This window comes from Lynx canadensis, chromosome A3, assembly GCF_007474595.2.
Source record: "Lynx canadensis isolate LIC74 chromosome A3, mLynCan4.pri.v2, whole genome shotgun sequence".
In the NCBI taxonomy this organism is placed as follows: Eukaryota; Metazoa; Chordata; class Mammalia; order Carnivora; family Felidae; genus Lynx; species Lynx canadensis.
This window is the reverse complement of record NC_044305.1, coordinates 114121070-114142451: the sequence shown is the minus strand read 5'-3', so window position 1 is coordinate 114142451 and position 21382 is coordinate 114121070. Positions and strand designations below refer to the sequence as shown.

General features: G+C 39.8%; 1 protein-coding gene across 1 annotated transcript in view; it reads right to left on the bottom strand.

Annotated features, from left to right (window-relative positions):
* Positions 1-21382, bottom strand: part of MEMO1 (mediator of cell motility 1) — a 132015-nt gene that overhangs the window by 53192 nt on the left and 57441 nt on the right. The window contains 1 exon segment of the mRNA XM_030311356.3: positions 11543-11624. Within this exon segment, the coding sequence (XP_030167216.2) occupies positions 11543-11624 (82 nt within the window).

Genomic DNA, 21382 nt, shown 5'->3' with positions numbered 1-21382 from the left:
TAACTGACGTAAGTATGCTTTATAGTATATTCAGTATATATATTATATATAAAGTATATAATATATATATAAAGTATAAAGTATACTTTATAGTAGAACTCAGACTTCATAATTTCAGATTTTCAAGTTGAGGGCTTAAAAGTCTGCTAGAAGACAAAACAGTTGTAAAAAGAGAGGAAGAATCTTATTAACTTGAATAGAGAATACACTGCGGAGTGTTTAAAAAAAATCATTAAGTGTACCATCCCTCTTAACCCATATCCTGAGAAACTCTACTTCATAAAAGGACCAAGATCATAGCCAAAGAAAAGAATTTCTAGTACTTTCCTTTATCCTGGCCCAGACACATGGTAAGTAAGAGAGCCATGGTAACAATCATCAAATCTCATTAATGATCCTCTACTCCTACACCCTTCTCCTGCTAATAGAATCCATGATTACACATACATGTGGAAGCAAGGTTTCATTAAGGGATCATTCACAATAAAAGAGGCTTCACTAAGGGAACAACTAAGGTGTTTTTCATTTGTGCCTATAGTCAGAAGAGCAATGAAAATGTGAGCTCTACAGGGGTGCCTGGGTGGCTGAGTCGGTTAAGTGGCTGACTTTGGCTCAGATCATGGTCTCACATGGGTTCAAGCCCAGTGTCAGGCTCTGTACTGGCAGCCTGGAGCCCACTTCGGATTCTGTCTCCCTCCCTCTCTGCCCCTCCCCTGCTTGTGCTCTCAAAAATTAATAAACATTCAAAATTTAAAAAAAGAAAATGTGAGCTCCACAGATATTTGAATATACATCATAGGGGCGCCTGGGTGGCACAGTCGGTTAAGCGTCCGACTTCAGCCAGGTCACGATCTCGCGGTCCGTGAGTTCGAGCCCCGCATCGGGCTCTGGGCTGATGGCTCAGAGCCTGGAGCCTGTTTCCAATTCTGTGTCTCCCTCTCTCTCTCCGCCCCTCCCCCGTTCATGCTCTGTCTCTCTCTGTCCCAAAAATAAATAAACGTTGAATATACATCATAAAAGTATGTTCCAATCAGTCTTTCAAGGCTCTTAAAACCTTAATGCAAAGTCATCCCTGTTCGCTTTTCCAGATCACTCTGGTTCCCAATGTAACCTCATGAAGACAAACACAAATTTATACTGTAACACCTATCATTTCTCATTAGACTAAAAACATGTCTCTAAAAACTGATCCTTCTTATAACACAGGGTACTTCTGCTTCTGTCCTTGTTCCTACACACCAGTTCACCTCCTAACCTTCTAGAATTTCTGTATCCCCCACAGAGCTGCAACAAATGAGGAGGCAAGGGTACTCTCCATGGTCATTCACAGTTTCGCACACAGCCAGCCTTGCAGTGTGGGTATAATTAAAATTCCTATGTGAGGAAAATTGCCAATTACTACATGACATGGACTTTCACTTATTCATTCTGAGACCTTCAAAGGTTATAGGTGAATAGCATAAAGTGTGAATGCCAAGAGCCTACCACATATTCTATGAGAGGCTTTTCATCAAAGAGGATATGGAGAACAATAAAAAAACACTTGGACTCAACAAAATCAGGTTCTCATAGCCTAGTTCTATTTAATAGCAGCAAAAATACAAAATAAAAAGATTGCCCTAGATGGAATGAGAAGATTGGACCAGATAAAATAATCTCCTGCAGCAATAAGAAAAGTCAATAAGATCTACTAAAGCTATGATCTAGAAAGCCAGAAACTAAATTTAAAAACACTTGGGAGCATATGGGATTAACATGAACAACTGGTTCTAAACAGTTCCCAGAAGCAGCGGCCTCACATTGCGACTCTCCATTTTACTTCGCTGCACCTCGTCTTTTATTCTTTTACTCTCATAGGCATTGCTCAAAGGTCCCCAAGATTCCTGCTTCATAAAAAAAATATTAGATGAGGGGCACCTGGGCGGCTAGGTCAATTAAGCGGATTTCAGCTCAGGTCATGATCTCACAGATCATGAGTTTGAGTCCTGTTTGGGATTCTCTCTCTCTCTCTCTCTCTCTCTCTCTCTCTCTCTCTCTCTCTCTCTCTCTCCCACTTGTGCATGAACGTGCTCTTTCTCTCTCTCAAAAAGAAATAAACATCAAAAAAAAATTTTTTTTATTTAAATGATTATATCTCAAAAAACGTCCAGGTTCAAAAGTCATTATTCAGAATATTTTATTTTTAAAAATGGAATCTTAGAAGTATTAAGTAAACAATACTATGAACTAATAAAAGGTATTAAAATTATCCAAGTCAAATAAGAACAAACTGACCACAATGTTCCACATCTAGATTGTCTGACCGCTAAAGTATACAGGACCTGAGATACTGCCATAAATAACCTACCACTTAAAATAAACAAGGACTAGAAATAAACAATTTATACATCTCCAGTAACTTAAATGAACTACATGATTTGTGACGATTCATTGTCTCATGATACACTGGTGGAGCTCAACAGGTATGCCTCACAGTATGTAAACTGGTCTTCTATATAAATGTTCCTCAGCTTTTTAAAATTATTAAACTCACTTTTGTGTTAAAAGTAATACATGCACACAGTGTAAAAAAGTCAAACAATAAAAAAGGGGCACAATGAAAAGTGAAAGTATCCTTTACTCCATACTACTCCTACTAGGTTAACTAGTAACAAATCAAACTCTAGTTTAAATACATGCAGAGTGCTTCAATATCCACAGTATCTGCTTAATCGTGTAAGTAAGCCCCTTTACTTGTGTAAGTAACCTCTCCAATTACCTGATTAAATTTTTCTATCCAACATGAGGTTTATTTATTTTTTTTTTTTACGTTTTTATTTATTTTTGATAGAGACAGAGCACATATGGGGGAGGGGCAGAGAGAGAAGGAGAAACAGAATCCGAAGCAGGCTCCAGGCTCCAACCTGTCCGCACAGAGCCTGACGCAGGGCTCGAACGCACAAAACCGCAAGATCATGACCTGAGCTGAAGTTGGAAGCTTAACCGACTGAGCCACCCAGGTGCTCCTCCAATATGAGGTTTCTTAAGTGATGCATAACTGTACAGCTCCATTCTAAGGGTTCCTGAGATATTCCTGCGTACTGCAAGATAAACAACAATTTTGGCATCAAGGTGTCTTGCAGTCATGGTAGGAAGGCTTTTGGAACTCCTAGTCCATGAGATCATTTCAGTATATATCTCTGGGCAACACACTGTTTCCTGCACCCTCAAGATACGTAAGGTGATCCTAAATTCAATCAAAGGATATTTTTAAATCAAATTAAATTCTTCTGAATCTTCCAACTGTGCCTGCCTATATGTCATATAGATTAAAATCATTAAGATTGATCAACAGTTGGTTTATGGGTCTATATTTATTCTTTAACAACATCATTCTATTTAATCTACATCAATATACAAATGAGCAATCTGTTAAAAGTAATCTGTTAAAACTCAGGTTCTGAGTTGGGTTTTGTTTGTTTTTAAGGCTCCCCTTACAGAATTTATGCCTATGAAGGTAAAATCTAAGAAAAGCTGGCCCCAGAGAGCTAAATTTTATAAAAGTTAAATAACTTTTTTTAGGGACACCTGGCTGGCTCAGTCAGTAGAGCATGCAACTCTTAATCTCAGGGTTGTAAGTTCTAGCCCCATTTTGGGTGTAGAGAATACTTAAAAATAAACCTTAAGAAAAAAAAAGAATGTTTTTTTAATAGACTTAAAAGTAGAGATCTAAAAATTTTAAGTTTTCTAATTACTAGATAAGCATGTTCTTAACAAAGATGATTTTGTGTCTCTACATAAACAACAAAATATTTGTTGCTGCTTTTCTACCTCAAAAAAAAAAAAAAAAACTACTTTGGGTGTCTGGGTGATGCAGTTAGTTGAGCATCCAACTCTTGATTTCAGCTCAGGTCATGATCTCACGGTTCATGAGATCGAGTCTCTCACTGGGCTCTGCACTGGCCATGAGGAGTCTGCTTGGGATTCTCTCTCTCCTGCTCTTTGCCCCTCTCCCACTTGCACTCTTTATCTCTCTCTCTCTCTCTCTCAAAAATGAACAAATAAACTTAAAAAAAGACACTTCTGGAAAGGAAAAGCATTACTTCTGGAAGCCATATAATAAGATAAACTTGAATATATTTAAAGTTTTCATATTAACAAAATGGAAATTACATTATATATGCATAAAAATAACTACAAAGTCACTATATAACAGAAACATTCACACCAAAGCCAAAACTATTTTCAAATATCCATTTTAAAACCTAAGGTAACCTGGGAATCCTTTCCAAATCAATGTATTTGTAACTTAGACTCAAAAATTTCATTTCCCAGTCTATTGCCAATTTCAACTTAAAGCTAATAATAAAAAGGAAACAAGTCTAGCTACACTTTCATGAATAACTAGCCTCAACTTAATTGTATGTTCATTTAGCACAGCTCCCACATTTAGAACAAGTTTTAACTAGGAAGGTAGCATAAAATACTTAAATACCAGCAAAGTAATTAGAATGACAATAGAACCTATGTCTTGAGTTACTATAAAGACATGATTATTAATCCATTCTTACCCAATCGAGAATTATGCAAACTTCCCCCCCTCATCCCTGCATCAATTTTTCTTTCTCTACTGGATCATTTCATCTATATCATAAACACTTTAATATCTCCCATCTCAAATAAAAATTCTCACCTGACAACATACTCCCATTCCCTCATTTCCTTGATTTATAGAAAAGCCTGTTAAAAACAAAGCAAAAAAAACCATCCTCACTCATTTCCCTCTCCAATTCTTTCTTGAACCCAGTGCGATCGTGCTTTCATCCCTACCACTTCCACAGAAATCGTATGTATCAAGGCCACCAGTGATCTCCATATTGCCAAATCCAATTATCAATTCTTAGCCCTCATCTTATTTGACCTATTGGCACAGAATTTGACACTGCTGATCATTTTCTCCTCCCAGACACATTTTTCATCCTTTTTTGCCTGCTACAGACACCACTTGCCCCTGGTTTTCCTCCTTCCCCACTGGTCTTCCTTCAGTATCTCCTTTGCAAATGCTCACCTTCATCCAGATCTCTAAATGAAATTAGTTTGTCTAAGGGCTTAAGTCTTTGAACCTCTTCTCTGTATTTTACTTGCTACACAACCACAGGCTGTTTAGACTTTAAGTGTGATATATATATCAACACAGCCTTGGGCCTTCTTCTCTGTACTCCAGATTCATATATTTAGCTGCCCATTGGAGATCTCCACTTACAGACACCTAACAGGCGTCTCAAAACATTAACACGGTCAAAATACAATCCTAGATTCTACAAAACACTTTATTTTTTTTAATATGTGAAACTTATTGTCAAATTGGTTTCCATACAACACCCAGTGCTCATCCCAAAAGATGCCCTCTTCAATGACCATCACCTACCCTACCCTCCCTCCCACCTCCCATCAACCCTCAGTTTGTTCTCAGTTTTTAAGAGTCTCTTATGCTTTGGCTCCCCTCTAACCTCTTTTTTTTTTCCTTCCCCTCCCCCATGGACTTCTGTTAAGTTTCTCAGGATCCACATAAGAGTGAAAACATACGTATGGTATCTGTCTTTCTCTGAATGGCTTATTTCACTTAGCTTCACACTCTCCAGTTCCATCCACGTTGCTACAAAGGGCCATGTTTCATTCTTTCTCATTGCCACGTAGTACTCCATTGTGTATGTAAACCACAATTTCTTTATCCATTCATCAGTTGATGGGACATTTAGGCTTTTTCTACAATTTGGCTATTGTTGAGAGTGCTGCTATAAACATTGGGGTACAAGTGCCCCTATGCATCAGTACTCCTGTATCCCTTGGGTAAATTCCTAGCAGTGCTACTGCTGGGTCATAGGGTAGGTCTATTTTTAATTTTCTGAGGAACTTCCACACTGTTTTCCAGAGTGGCTGTACCAGTTTGCATGCCCACCAACAGTGCAAGAGAGTTTCTGTTTCTTCACATCCTCTCCAGCATCTATAGTCTCCTGATTTGTTCATGTTAGCCACTCTGACTGGCGTGAGGTGGTTTTGATTTGTATTTCCCTGATGAGGAGCAATGTTGAGCATCTTTTCATGTGCCTGTTGGCCATCTGGATGTCTTCTTTAGAGAAGTGTCTATTCATGTTTTCTGCCCATTTCTTCACTGGATTATTTGGTTTTTGGGTGTGGAGTTTGGTGAGCTCTTTATAGATTTTGGATACTAGCCCTTTGTCTGATATGTCCTTTGCAAATATCTTTTCCCATTCCATTGGTTGCCTTTTAGTTTTGTTGACTGTTTCCTTTCCAGTGCAGAAGCTTTTTATCTTCATGAGGTCCCGATAGTTCATTTTTGCTTTTAATTCCCTTGCCTTTGGGGATGTGTCAAGTAAGAAATTGCTGTGGCTGAAGTCAGAGAGGTCTTTTCCTGCTTTCTCCTCTAGTGTTTTGATGGTTTCCTGTCTCACATTCAGGTCCTTTATCCATTTTGAGTTTATTTTTGTGAATGGTGTAAGAAAGTGGTCTAGTTTCATTCTTCTGCATGTTGCTGTCCAGCTCTCCCAGCACCATTTGTTAAAGAGACTGTCTTTTTTCCATTGGATGTTCTTTCCTGCTTTGTCAAAGATTAGTTGGTCATACTTTTGTGGGTCTAGTTCTGGGGTTTCTATTCTATTCCATTGATCTATGTGTCTGTTTTCGTGCCATCTACAAAACACTTTAAAATCTACTTCCCACCTCTACCTCTGTTTGTCCCTTACAGTATAAAATCAATTCCATGTTTGCAGTTTCACAGGCCAAAACTTAAGAGTCATCCTTGACTCTTCTTCTACTCTGCTGGTCCTACCTTCGAAATATATCTGGAAGACACTGCTTCTTGCCACATCCACCACTAGCCCCCTGTCAAAGCCACTATGTCATCTCTTTCTTGTGCTATTATAATAAGCCTCCGAAACTGGACTCCCTGTTTCCACAAAACTAAACATCCATACAATAGCAAGAGTAATCCTTTTCAAATCTAAGTCAGGTCATGTCATTTCTCAAAATTTTTCACGACTTGCCGTATCACTTAGAATAAAACATAAAGTTTTCATAACAGCCTACAAAGCCTCCTTACAATGTAGCCCCTGGTGCCTGTCTCATCCACTACTGTTCCCCTTGTACATGCCACTCCAACTACACCTTCCTCCGTGCTTTTCCTCAAAATATACTAAGCATATCCTGCTCCAGAGCCTTTGTACTCACTGTTCCTCAACCGGAAAACCCTTTCCCTGGATATCTGCATAACTTCTCTCTCGCATTATTTAGGCTCAAGTGTTAGTTACCTTATTGGGGAGACCTTTTCTTACTATTCTATATAAACTAGCACCGCCATACTCATATTGTCACACTCTTGATCCTCTGATCAGCTTTATTATTCTTAGCACCCATTAGCATCTGATACAGAATATACAGGCATTTTATTGTGCTTTGCTGTATTGAGCTTCACAGATACTGCTTTTTTTTTTAATTTTTTTTTTTTTAACGTTTATTCCTTTTTGAGACAGAGAGAGACAGAGCATGAACAGGGGAGGAGCAGAGAGAGAGGGAGACACAGAATCTGAAACAGGCTCCAGGCCCTGAGCTGCCAGCACAGAGCCCGACGCGGGGCCCGAACTCACGGACCGTGAGATCATGACCTGAGCCGAAGTCGGACGCTTAACCGACCAAGCCACCCAGGCGCCCCAATACTGCTTTTTTTTTTAAGCAAACTATAAAGTCTGTGGCAACCCTGCATCAAGCAAGCTGATCAGCACCATTTTTGCAACAACATTTGCTCACTTCATGACTCTGTGTCACATTTTGGTAATTCTTGCAATCCAAGCTTTTTTTATTGTTATTACATGGTTATCTGTGATCAGTGATTATAACTCACTGAATGGTAAACATTTTTTAGTAGTATTTTTTTTTTTTAAAGTTTATTTATTTATTTTGAGAGAGAGATGGGGGGGGGGGGGGCAGGGAGGGAGGGCAGAAAGAGAGAAAGGCAGAATCCCAAGCAGGCTCCACACTGCAAGCATAGAGCCCAATGTGGGGCTCAAACTCACAAACCATGAGCTCATGACCTGAGCCAAAATCAAGAGTCGGATGCTTAACTGACTGAGCCACCCAGGCGCCCCTAGAATGTTTTCTAATTAAGGTATGTACACTGTTTTCTTAGACATAATGCTATTGTACACTCAAAAGAATACAGTGTAAACATAACTTTTATATGCACCGGGAAACAAACAAATTCATTGGTCTCATTTTATTGCGATATTCGTTTAATTGCAGTGGTCTGGAACCGAACCCACAATATCTCTGATGTATGCATGTAATTATTTATTGTCTGCTTTTCCCAAGTACCCAAAGGTAAGCACCATGAAAGTAGTAATGTGAGTTTATTCATAATGCAACTCTAGGGGGGTAGTCGAAAATGGCAGCACAGGAAGATCCTGAACTCACTTCCCACGGACACACCAAATCTACAGCTACATATGGAACAATTCCCTCTGAAAAAGATCTGAAAACTAACTGAATAGTTCCTTCACAACAAATGGTAAAAGGGCCACATTAAGATGGGGAGGAGAGACAGGACAGTCTCATCAAAACCCGACCCCTAGCATGGGGACACACAATCAGGAGGACTCTCACAAATCCAGAGTTTCTCCCTGAGAATTGAAGGGTTTGTGCCCCACATTAGGTACCCCAATCCTTGGGAAGTGTAACAGTGAGACAAATCCCAAAAACATCGGGCTTTGAAAAACAACAGGGCTCATATCCAGGAGACCCTGAAGGGCTGTAGAAACTGAGATACTTCTCTTATGGGCTCACATGCAGACTCAGTAGCTCTGGAAATTGGCACAGAAACAGCAGTTTGCAAAGTGCCTAGACTGTAGTGAAGAAGATTCACTGGCTAATCTTAAAGCGTCTACCAGAGGGGCAGGAGTCTGTTGGAACTCTCTCCAAGAACAGAGGCACAAGGCCATTTTTGTGCTCTCTCTCTGCCTTGATAGCACCAGCAGGGTGACCCAGCATCGTGCTTTCCTATGGCCCTGTAAAAAGCTGATGTGTACACGTCAGCCATGCACTCTCCCATGGCCTTGCTAAAGCCGGCAGGCACATGCAGTCTACACAGGGGGCACTCCTTGATCGATCACCTGCTTCTTGTGGCCAAGGCGGCTTGCGTTTCTGGGTCCATTGGGCTATAACAATTGGAAAGACAATTCTGGACAGGCTACCTCCAGGGCACCACGCAGACAACAGTCTGAAACATATCCTAGTCTTTCTGTGAAACAAGCCTATTTACTTGTCCCAGAGCTTCAGCCTGAGGGGCAGCATTCACGTTGGCCACACAACCAGAGGCTACGGAGGTGCTTTCAAGGAAAGTACGCCAGCAGACACCATCTTCACACTCTCCTTAAGCCTCACTACAGTTCCCCAGTACCTCCCAGAAAGGAGCGTGTACACTCATCTGAAGCCCTGATTTTTGCCACTGTCACCCAGGGAACACCTTTAGGTCACCTGGTCTGGAGGCCAACAGGGTTTACAGTCTCCAGGACTATGTATGCATACTTTAAAAGCTGCTGCCTGAGGGTCTGGCTTCTAATCAGACTGAAACTAAGGGCTGAGTGAGATCTTTCAGAACACTGACAAGTCGTGGCACACTCTCAACAACTGGGACTTATCAAGAATAAATCAGGCTGCTTGGACATTCACAAAAGTTTCAGAGACAGCCAAGAGCTAGGGTAAGGTTGAAAGATAAGGTTCATCTCTTACACAAGGCCACTCTTTCAAGACTGGGAGAGAGGGGTACTGCACCTCATACATAGAAACAAACACAGAGAGTCAAGCAAACCAAGGAAACAGAGGAATATGCCCCAAACAAAAGATTAAGATAAAACCCCTCCAAAAATCTTAACGAAACAAAAAACAGCACTAAGAACACCTGGCATTTAGCCAGGTACATATTTGTTTAAGTTATTAGTTTAAATTATGCTAAAAGTTTATAAAGATTAACTGATTTAATCATCAAAAACCCTATGGAGGTACTATTAATATTTCAATTTTACCAATGAGACAAAGGCACAAGAGATTTAGTAACTTCTATGTCACATTCCTTGTAAGTGGTACAGTCAGCCTCCTATATCTATTAAATGAGATCAAGTTAGATCATACAAATGGAGCATTTAACGAAATGTTTGGCACATTAAATACCTAGTATTTATGGAGTACTTATTACATGTGCCAGACATTAATGTAGACTCTTTATGTATATTTACTGATTTCTCATATTGTTTAATAAGTAGATGCTATATGGGGCGCCTGGGTGGCACAGTCGGTTAAGCGTCCGACTTCAGCCAGGTCACGATCTCGCGGTCCGTGAGTTCGAGCCCCGCGTCGGGCTCTGGGCTGATGGCTCGGAGCCTGGAGCATGTTTCCGATTCTGTGTCTCCCTCTCTCTCTGCCCCTCCCCCGTTCATGCTCTGTCTCTCTCTGTCCCAAAAAATAAATAAACGTTGAAAAAAAAATTAAAAAAAAAAAATAAGTAGATGCTATATTATTATTTTCACTATTTTTTATTTATCGGGGCACCAAACCTAATGCAACAGAAGTTATAGAAAAGACACTGCTGTGAAAGAAATGGGACAAACACTAACCTTCACTCTTCTCAGTAAACAGTTAACATGTGCTTAAAAAAATGTGTTTTGGGCGCCTGGGTGGCGCAGTCGGTTAAGCGTCCGACTTCAGCCAGGTCACGATCTCGCGGTCCGGGAGTTCGAGCCCCGCGTCAGGCTCTGGGCTGATGGCTCAGAGCCTGGAGCCTGTTTCCGATTCTGTGTCTCCCTCTCTCTCTGCCCCTCCCCCGTTCATGCTCTGTCTCTCTCTGTCCCAAAAATAAATAAACGTTGAAAAAAAAAAAAATTTAAAAAAATGTGTTTTGAAAGTTACACTGGAAACCAAATCAAAATGAACTGAATTCCTATCACATACAGACACTCTGTTAACTGTTTATTTGTTAGCTTGTAGTTCTAAAAAGCCTTCTGAGATTCAAAGACAAAATAGTCACAGATTTTCTTCAATAAAAAAAAAAAAAAAAAAAAAACCCTCCCGCAGGTTTGTTTGCTACTCCATACTGCGTGATATTCTGTTTAATGCACCTTTTTTAATGTAAGGAAAAAGTTGGCTGAATGAAAGTAGATCTTTTTAATATTTAAAACCGAGATTACTCATTTACATCAATCTGAAATCACCAAGTTTATGTACTGCAAATAACCCTCAGCTTTAAGTCAGTTTTATTACCAAAAATAAACTCTAAAATTACTGCACCTGAGAAAATAGCTAATTCCTTTATCCTTGAGTTAAAGTGGAAGCCAAAGGAACCATGAAAATGACTAAATATAATTTCTTCAGCTCAACATAGCATTTATTTTTTAATTTTTTAAAAATTTAGTTCAATTTGTAGTTACTCATTCTATATTAATAATTAACATATGAAACATGTAAAGATATCTTTAAGGTAAAGAACCTTAAAACTTACGGTGCAATAATGGCTCTAGCAGGTCTTTTTGTAGACTGTACTTGTGAGAGCCAACCTTCTAGCTGTGCGTTCAGCTGCGGTCCTATAAAAAGAGAAAGAGGGAAACTGGAGTCAGCAGAGAAATGTACTATATATAACTATATGTGACACAAAGCCCTCACTGAACCTATTTAGGACTAAAATAGCTTAATGGGCAGTGGGATCATTAGCTTGGATGATAATGTTTGAAAGTTAACCAACTACTAAGCAAGCCATAGATAAGATCATGTACTGATTAAACAATATTTGCTTTTATCCATTTACTTATTTATATCCGTCTTCATTCCAGAACTATTCAATCTACAATTTGAGGCACTGTTTAAACAAAACAAGAAACAAAAGACTGTTGGCAAATGAAAAGAAAATACCCAAGTGATTGTTTTCAGAGTGCCAAAACTTGCTTAAGTCACTAAAATCACATCCATGGAGTGATCACTCCCACACCTAATACCTTTCCCTCCTATCCATTCCAGCCCCTACTCCGCTGACCACATTAATAACCAATGACTATGCCATGTCAAAAATCTCAATTTCAGTTGCCTGGGTGACTCAGTTGATTGAGCATCCAACTCTTGATTTCAGCTCAGGTCATGATCTCATGGTTTGTAAGTTCAAGCCCCATGGCAGGCTCTGCACTGTCAGTGAGAAGCCTGCATGGGACTCTCTCTCTCTCCCTGTCTCTCTGCCCCTCCCCCATCTGTACTCATGCTCACTCTCTCCCTCTCTCTCTCTCTCAAAAATAAGCATTTAAAAAAAATTTTAAGTAAAAAACAAAATAAAATACATTTTTTAAAAATCTCAATTTCAGGGTGCCTGGGTGGTTCAGTTGGTTAAGCGTCCAACTTTAGCTCAGGTCATGAACTCGTGGTTCATGAGTTCGAGCCCCGCATGGGGCTCTGTGCTGACAACTCAGAGCCTGGAGCCTGCTTCAGCTTCTGTGTCTCCCTTCCTCCCTCTCTCTCTCTCTCCTCTCTCTCTCTCTCCCTCTGCCCCTCCCCTGCTCATACTCTGTGTATGTCTCTCTCTCAAAAATTAAAAAAAAAATGTTTTTATTAAAAAATCTCAATTTCAAACATCCCACTCTCCTCACATCCTATCTTTCCAGTTCACTTCTAGAAATCTGTTCGTTCCCAACAGATATGGAGTTACTTTTCCCACTATCCTTCCTCTCCTTTCTTCTTCACCTCTTAACCCAGCCTGAGACTTGATGATCCATCACTACAATCATTTCCTTGCCTTTGCCCTCAGTCTTGTACCTCTCTTCCTCCATCACAGTAAAGTCATAGTTAAAACCATCTTTCCACTTGACACAGTACCTTCACCTGTATAGCTGAATGAGATAACAAAGAAATACAACCAAGTGAACTTTGAAATTATGCCCATAAACTTCAGGAGACCCTTAGGAAAGCTCAGAAAACATATTACATTAACTTAGAGAATTTGCTCTCTCAGCCTTAAGACAATCACTTCATAGAGCTTTCCATTTTATCTTGAACTCTCATCCCCCTCTCACTCCCAGATGATCATGCTTTTCAATTTGTCAAAGAAAATCAGAAGATGGCCAACCATCCTGGTTTACCCAGGACTTTCCCAGTTTTAGCAATGCAAGTTCTGCATCTTGGGAAACCTCTTAGTCTCAGGCAAACTTGGACATTAGTCACCTAAATTCAGAAAAGAACTCCTTCCCCTTTCAACCACTTATTCTGCTTTCTCTCCTGTGTCAACAAATGGTCCTTACTCCTATCAAAAGCCAACAAATTACTTCTGCACTGGGTACCATTGTTTTTCTTCTCAAGGACGCTGCTCTTTTGTAACTATCCCAGTCTTCCTACACTAACTTGGTCCCTTTTTACTAGATCATTACCATTAACATGCAAATATATAAAATAAGCGGACTGATGTCCCCCCAACTACCACTCATTTCTCTGGCCCCCTTTTTCTCTTTTTTTTAAGCTTTTGATCATAACATATTTAAACATTACAAGAGAATCTAGATAATAATAAAACAAACAACCATGTAACCACTGTCCAAATATAACATTCTTATTTGCTTAAGATCTTCCTTTATTAAAAAATAAAATATTACAGACACAGTAGAAAAAATTGCTGAGCCTATTATATATTTCCCTCCTTAGAGGTAACCACTTCCTGATTTTGGTGTTTTTCATTGCATTACAGTTTAACTAATATATATACCTATAAAACTATGCATTTCTCTGCACAGCTATTGTTCTACATGTTTTAAAATATTAAATGTATTGTGCATATTCTTTTATAATTTGAGTTAGTCACTCAACATTGTAAGTTATTCATGTTGAGTTTGTAGCTCTAATTCACTCACTCTCTTTTTTTTTTTTTTTTTTTTTTTTTTTTTTTTTTTTTTTTTTAAATTTTTTTTTCAACGTTTATTTATTTTTGGGACAGAGAGAGACAGAGCATGAACGCGGGAGGGGCAGAGAGAGAGGGAGACACAGAATCGGAAACAGGCTCCAGGCTCTGAGCCATCAGCCCAGAGCCCGACGCGGGGCTCGAACTCACGGACCGCGAGATCGTGACCTGGCTGAAGTCGGACGCTTAACCGACTGCGCCACCCAGGCGCCCCTAATTCACTCACTCTCAATACTGTTAGTATTGTGTGAACATACCAAAATTTACCTATTCATTCTCTTCACAGACATTTGGTTGTTTCCACAGCTTCACTGTTAATACTCAATGTTACAAGTCTCTTATAAACATGTATTAAGAGTTTCTCTGGGATTTAACTAGAAACAAAAGTACTGGATCATAGAGTAGGCACATCTTCAACTCTACCAGAACACTGCAAACTAAATTGCCCACTAAAGTGGCCAGATCAATTTACCCATCAGTGTAAGGGCATAAAAAATGAGAGTTTTAACTCTCCCTGTTAAAACTAAGGGAAGAGAGGGACACCTGGCTGGCTCAGTCAGTGGAACATGTGACTTTTGATCTCGGGGTCGTGAGTTGGAGCCCCACGTTAGGTGTGGAGCCTGCTTATAATATAATATAATATAATATAATATAATATAATACAATACAATACAATACAATATAATACAATATGGGTCATCTGGTTAAGCATCCAACTCTTGCTTTCTGTTCAGGTTATGATATCACAGTGTATAAGTTAGAACCCCACATCAGGCTCCACACTGTTAGTGTGGACCCTGCTTGGAATTCTCTCTCTTCCCTCTCTCTGCCCCTTCCCCACATTTGCATGCTCTCTCTCAAAACAAATAAATAAGCTTTAAAAATAAATTAACTACATAAAATCAAACAGGGAAGAGATACCCCACACATTTTTCTTAGAGCACTTTCTCTAGAAAGCTTGTAATTGTAAATTCTTTCTTTATCCCTTTGAAATATACGTATATGTAAATCATTTTAAAAGCTAAATAAGCTTCTATCCCCTCCACCCACCCCAGCTGGGGCTCAGTCAGTAGATCATGAGACTTTTGATCTCAGGGTCATGAGTTCAAGCCCCATGTTGGATGTAGAACTTACTTTTTAAAAAATTAAATAAGTAAATAACTATGTAAATGAAAAAACAAACAAATAAATAAATAAGCAAGATTCTAACCAGCACCCCAGGACTATCTTAAGGACCTAATAACCACTTCTTTGAAATGTTATTTGCACCAAAGGAGAGAGCACTCTCTTTCTGCCAGTTTCTGTTGGAAGACATGAGCACTAAGTAGCCAGCCACCTACCTCCAAGTTGCAAAAGATTCAAGTTTATTTTTAGCCAATTAACAAATACATATGGTCACCCCAATTACCAAGAGATTTAGGATAAGCCACATGTGAGAAATGCTGCTATCAAGTTCTCTTACACGAGCACTACTTACAATTTATCTTGACAACATGTATGTAATGAGTTGTATCTGCTTGGCTATAGAAAAGCGTGAGCTCTCCTTATATCTTTGCAATCTTTTAGCAGATTGCCCGTAATGTGCTTCACATTCTGGCTCAAAGCTTACTCAAGAAAAAAAAAAATTTCTTTCTCTTCTACCTTTGAAGAGAGGTTTTTCTGAAATAGAGGCTTTGGCTTAAATTATATTTCTCCAACATCAGCAAGGCTCAACAATTTGCATTTCTCTTCATCCTTACAAATATAGGATACTGTCAAATTTTTTAACTTTTTGGCAAATTATGGGTATGTAATAGTATCCCTTTATTAAATCTTATTTGTATTTCCCTGATATCCACTCAGATTAAACATCTACTGATTTGGATATCCCTCTGTATATATATTAAGGACTATACACATAAAAAAGTTTATAATGAACAGCCCCATTAGTAAAATACCAAAGTACAAAAAAGTTCTGATTTCAGCAAATATTGTGGTTTGTTTTAAAATTTTAACTTTTTTAAAGTTTATTTATTTATTTTGAGAGAGTGAGAGCAAGTGGGGAAGAGACAGAGACAGGGGGAGAGAAAGAGAATCCCAAGCAGGCTCTGCACTGTCAGTGCAGAGCCCAAAGCAGGACTTGAACTCACAAACCATGAGATCATGACCCGAGCCAAAGACACATGCTTAACCAACTGAGCCTCCCAGGCACCCCTAAAAACTTAAATTTAAGGACAATTACCCCCCAAAAATTATATTACATAATCTCATTAACTGAAGGAAAAATAGTTCCGATTTTCAAAGTAAATTTTTAGCTGCCTAACAAATTTCATACTAACTTAAAAAATATTGCTCTAAATCTTTCCACATTATAGAAAGTTTATAAAACAGAAAATGAATAATGGATAAAAGCAAAGAACATATTATCTCCCAATTTAGGCACTCTACTGCCATCAACTTCAGTGATTTTAAGCTCTAAATCAAGCTCTCTTAGCAGTCTTTTTATTAAAAGACCAATTTCCTCAGAAGGATCCTAAGGTAAAAGCTAAACTCCCAAGTTTCTTAACTATCTTTGAATAAGATAACTGAGCATATCTATTTATTACATATGGTTGCTTAATTGTTTATCTACAAAGTGTCAAGTAAAAAAATGAATTCTTCCAGAGAGGCTAACTGATACTTGGCCATAAGGTATCCTTACTTAATACAAGATGATGATGAACTATTGCTTTATTTTTCAAATACCACTGGATCTGAAGGCACACTAATGAGTAGGAAAATCAAAAGTACTATTAAATCCTAGTAAAACTATTTAATGGCTGTGTGATCTTGCCCTGAAAGGGATAAATGGGTATTTACTTCTTAAGATAAGATACTAAAAGTAGGTTCCCAAAGTATCAATGCTCAGGTATTTCCTTAGGAAACAGACAATAAATAATGGGCTGTATTTACTACAATGTAACTTATTAACACTTCTGTTTTTATCCTTCTTGAGTTAAACAAGTTCACAAGCAAGTTTATTCTCATGGTGACAAAACTAAAGAGATACTACACACACACACACACACACACACACACACACACACACACACACACAACCAATCCTGCTCTTCCTATGCAACTGACACAATTCTAAGATATGTAATTGAGTAAGCCAAATTGGTTTTCTACACTTTTCTGTTTGGCCTGCTGAAGAATAAGATATTTTTCTTTGCAAATGAAAACTTTCAGTGGTCTCCTCACTCTGAACAAAACTCATGTGTTCTGTAAGCTCTTCTCTTTTTCTACTGAATAAATTAACACATCAGAGGGTTCGTTATGACCAATAATGTTCTAACGTCACAAATAACTTTGCCATCATTTATTAACTGAATAAATATTTACGGAACACCTATTTATGTGCCAAGAAGTGAAATGGATGATGCAGTTACAGCACTAAAAGGACAGATGCGATGCCTGCCTCCATGGAGCCTCTGTCGGTGTCTTAAATCCAAAGAATGGCTCAAAGACAAAAACTTCAGACACCAGGACAATCTAGTAAAGGAGACATTTTTGGTTAAAAGAAGAGACTTCTAGAGTTGCTCAAAGTATCTCATATATATCAAGAATGACCAACTGCCACAATTTTTTTACCATTAATTTTTAAGTGGTACCTGCCCATTCACACAGTAAACTTAATTCCACAGGATTGGTTAAGGCAAAGTAACACGAGACAAAGCAGAAGCAAAAAACACAAATCCAAACACAAGTATGCTGTCAGATTTTGTTAGCAATCATTCTGTGAAACCTCTTCAAAGTAAAAAACTAATCTGTGATCAAAAATCTACAAATAATAAGAATTTATGCTAGACTTTTTATAACAGTGGCTGCTGGATCTCTGAGTTTCATAGGCCAATAAAATTTCAAAAAAAAAATGGGGGTAACCAACACACTAATTTTTATTTTAGCAAGAAAGGACACTTAAAACATATCAGCCATTTATCTACGATCACCATGACTTCATAAAATAAATAACACCAAAAAGTAAGATGAGTACAAAGTAAGATAATCCCAGTCCTTTAAACTGAATAAATTAACCACATTTCGTTGAATGTGTTAAAGAAAGAGAATCCCAAGGTTAAAGTGCATCATTTAAAATAGAGACTTTGGCTTAAATTATATTTCTCCAACATCAGCAAGGCTCAACAATTTGCATTTCTCTTCATCCTTACAAATATATGATACTGTCAAAATTTTTAACTTTTTAACTTAACCCAGTGTTAAAGTGCATCAGTGTTAAAGTGCACCATTATGTACCACTAAGAAAGACAAAAATACTCCCAATTAAACTACGACACATGACGTCTTATCACTTAGTATTTACTAAGAAAGCTTTTTAAAACTTACCGAGATATGAATTATCAGAAACATTCATGTTTGTATTTTAAAAAGCAAAATAGGAGCACCCGGTGGCTCAGTCAGCTGGACATCAGACTCTTGATTTTGGCCTCCATGCAGTCAGTACAGAGCCCGAAGGGGGGGGGTCTAGATCTCACAAACCCATGAGATAATGACTTGAGCCAAAATCAAGAGTTGGTCACTCAACCCACTGAGCCACCCAAGCACCCCTCAAAATATTCTTAATGTCTTCAAATTCACAATCTGATATCTAAATTGCTTTTTAACTCACAGTCACTGGTAATCTTTGTTTTTCCATAAAATCATCCTCTGTACCATTTATGGAATTAGTGATGCAATATTTATTTTTTTATCTTTTTTTTTTTTTAAGAGAGAGCAAGCATGAACAGGGGAAAGAAGCAGGGAGAGAGAGGGAGGGGGGAGGGAAGGAGGGGAAGAGAGAGAGGGAGAGAGAGAATGAATCTCAAGAAGGCTCCATGCTCAGCTCTGAGCCCGACATGGGGCTCGATCCCACAGCCCTTGAATCATGACCTGAGCCAAAATCAAGAGTCCAAAGCTCAACCAACTGAGCCACCCAGGTGCCTTAAAATATTTCTTGTAAAAGTGTTCTTCTATTGTCTCTGGGACTCGTGTCCAAAAAACTGACACAAACTGTCCAAGTTCCCATGCCATACATTTCTTGATCTTATGAAAAGTGTCACCAGGGAGAGAGGCGCAGGAAGATGGCGGCGTAGGAGGACGCTGGGATCACCGCGCGTCCTGCTGATCACTTAGATTCCACCTACACCTGCCTAAATAACCCAGAAAACCGCCAGAGGATTAGCAGAACGGAGTCACCGGACCCAAGTGCAGACGAGAGGCCCACGGAAGAGGGTAGGAAGGGCGGCGAGGCGGTGCGCGCTCCACGGACTGGCGGGAGGGAGCCGGGGCGGAGGGGCAGCTCGCCAGCCAAGCAGAGCCCTCGAGTCCGGCTTGCAAAAGCGGAGGGGCCTGACGGACTGTGTTACAACAGCAAGCGCGACTTAGCGTCTGGGAGGTCATAAGTTAACAGCTCTGCTCGGAAAGCGGGAAGGCTGGAGGACAAAGGGAGGGTGAGCTGCGGAGCCCCCGGACGACAGAGCTCAGTTTGGCGGGGAACAAAGGCGCTCGCCAGCGCCATCTCCCCCGCCCATCCCCCAGCCAAAATCCCAAAGGGAACCGTTTCCGGCCAGGGAAATTGCTCGCTCCGCGCAAGCGCAAACACCCAACTCTGTGCTTCTGCGGAGCCAAACCTCCGGCAGCGGATCTGACTCCCTCCGGCTGCCACAGGGCCCCTCCTGAAGTGGATCACCTAAGGAGAAGCGAGCTAAGCCTGCCCCCCCCGCCGCCGTGCACCTTGCCTTCCCACCCCAGCTAATACGCCAGATCCCCAGCATCACAAGCCTGGCAGTGTGCAAGTAGCCCAGACGGGCCACGCCACCCCACAGTGAATCCCACCCCTAGGAGAGGGGAAGAGAAGGCACACACCAGTCTGACTGTGGCCCCAGCGGTGGGCTGGGGGCAGACATCAGGACTGACTGCGGCCCCGCCCACCAACTCCAGTTATACACCACAGCACAGGGGAAGTGCCCTGCAGGTCCTCACCACACCAGGGACTATCCAAAATGACCAAGTGGAAGAATTCCCCTCAGAAGAATCTCCAGGAAATAACAACAGCTAATGAGCTGATCAAAAAGGATTTAAATAATATAACAGAAAGTGAATTTAGAATAATAGTCATAAAATTAATCGCTGGGCTGGAAAACAGCATACAGGACAGCAGAGAATCTCTTGCTACAGAGATCAAGGGACTAAGGAACAGTCACGAGGAGCTGAAAAACGCTTTAAAGGAAATGCAAAACAAAATGCAAACCACCACAGCTCGGATGGAAGAGGCAGAGGAGAGAATAGGTGAACTAGAAGATAAAGTTATGGAAAAAGAGGAAGCTGAGAAAAAGAGAGATAAAAAAATCCAGGAGTATGAGGGGAAAATTAGAGAACTAAGTGATACACTAAAAAGAAATAATATATGCATAATTGGTATCCCAGAGGAGGAAGAGAGAGGGAAAGGTGCTGAAGGGGTACTTGAAGAAATCATAGCTGAGAACTTCCCTGAACTGGGGAAGGAAAAAGGCATTGAAATCCAAGAGGCACAGAGAACTCCCTTCAGACGTAACTTGAATCGATCTTCTGCACGACATATCATAGTGAAACTGGCAAAATACAAGGATAAAGAGAAAATTCTGAAAGCAGCAAGGGGTAAACGTGCCCTCACATATAAAGGGAGACCTATAAGACTCGTGACTGATCTCTCTTTTGAAACTTGGCAGGCCAGAAAGAATTGGCACGAGATTTTCAGGGTGCTAGACAGCAAAAATATGCAGCCGAGAATCCTTTATCCAGCAAGTCTGTCATTTAGAATAGAAGGAGAGATAAAGGTCTTCCCAAACAAACAAAAACTGAAGGAATTTGTCACCACTAAACCAGCCCTACAAGAGATCCTAAGGGGGACCCTGTGAGACAAAGTACCAGAGACATCACTACAAGCATAAAACATACAGATATCACAATGACTCTAAACCCGTATCTTTCTATAATAACACTGAATGTAAATGGATTAAATGCGCCAACCAAAAGACACAGGGTATCAGAATGGATAAAAAAACAAGACCCATCTATTTGCTGTCTACAAGAGACTCATTTTAGACCTGAGGACACCTTTAGATTCAGAGTGAGGGGATGGAGAACTATTTATCATGCTACTGGAAGCCAAAAGAAAGCTGGAGTAGCCATACTTATATCAGACAAACTAGACTTTAAATTAAAGGCTGTAACAAGAGATGAAGAAGGACATTATATAATAGTTACAGGGTCTATCCATCAGGAAGAGCTAACAATTATAAATGTCTATGCGCCGAATACCGGAGCCCCCAAGTATATAAAACAATTACTCATAAACAGAAGCAACCTTATTGATAAGAATGTGGTAATTGCAGGGGACTTTAACACCCCACTTAC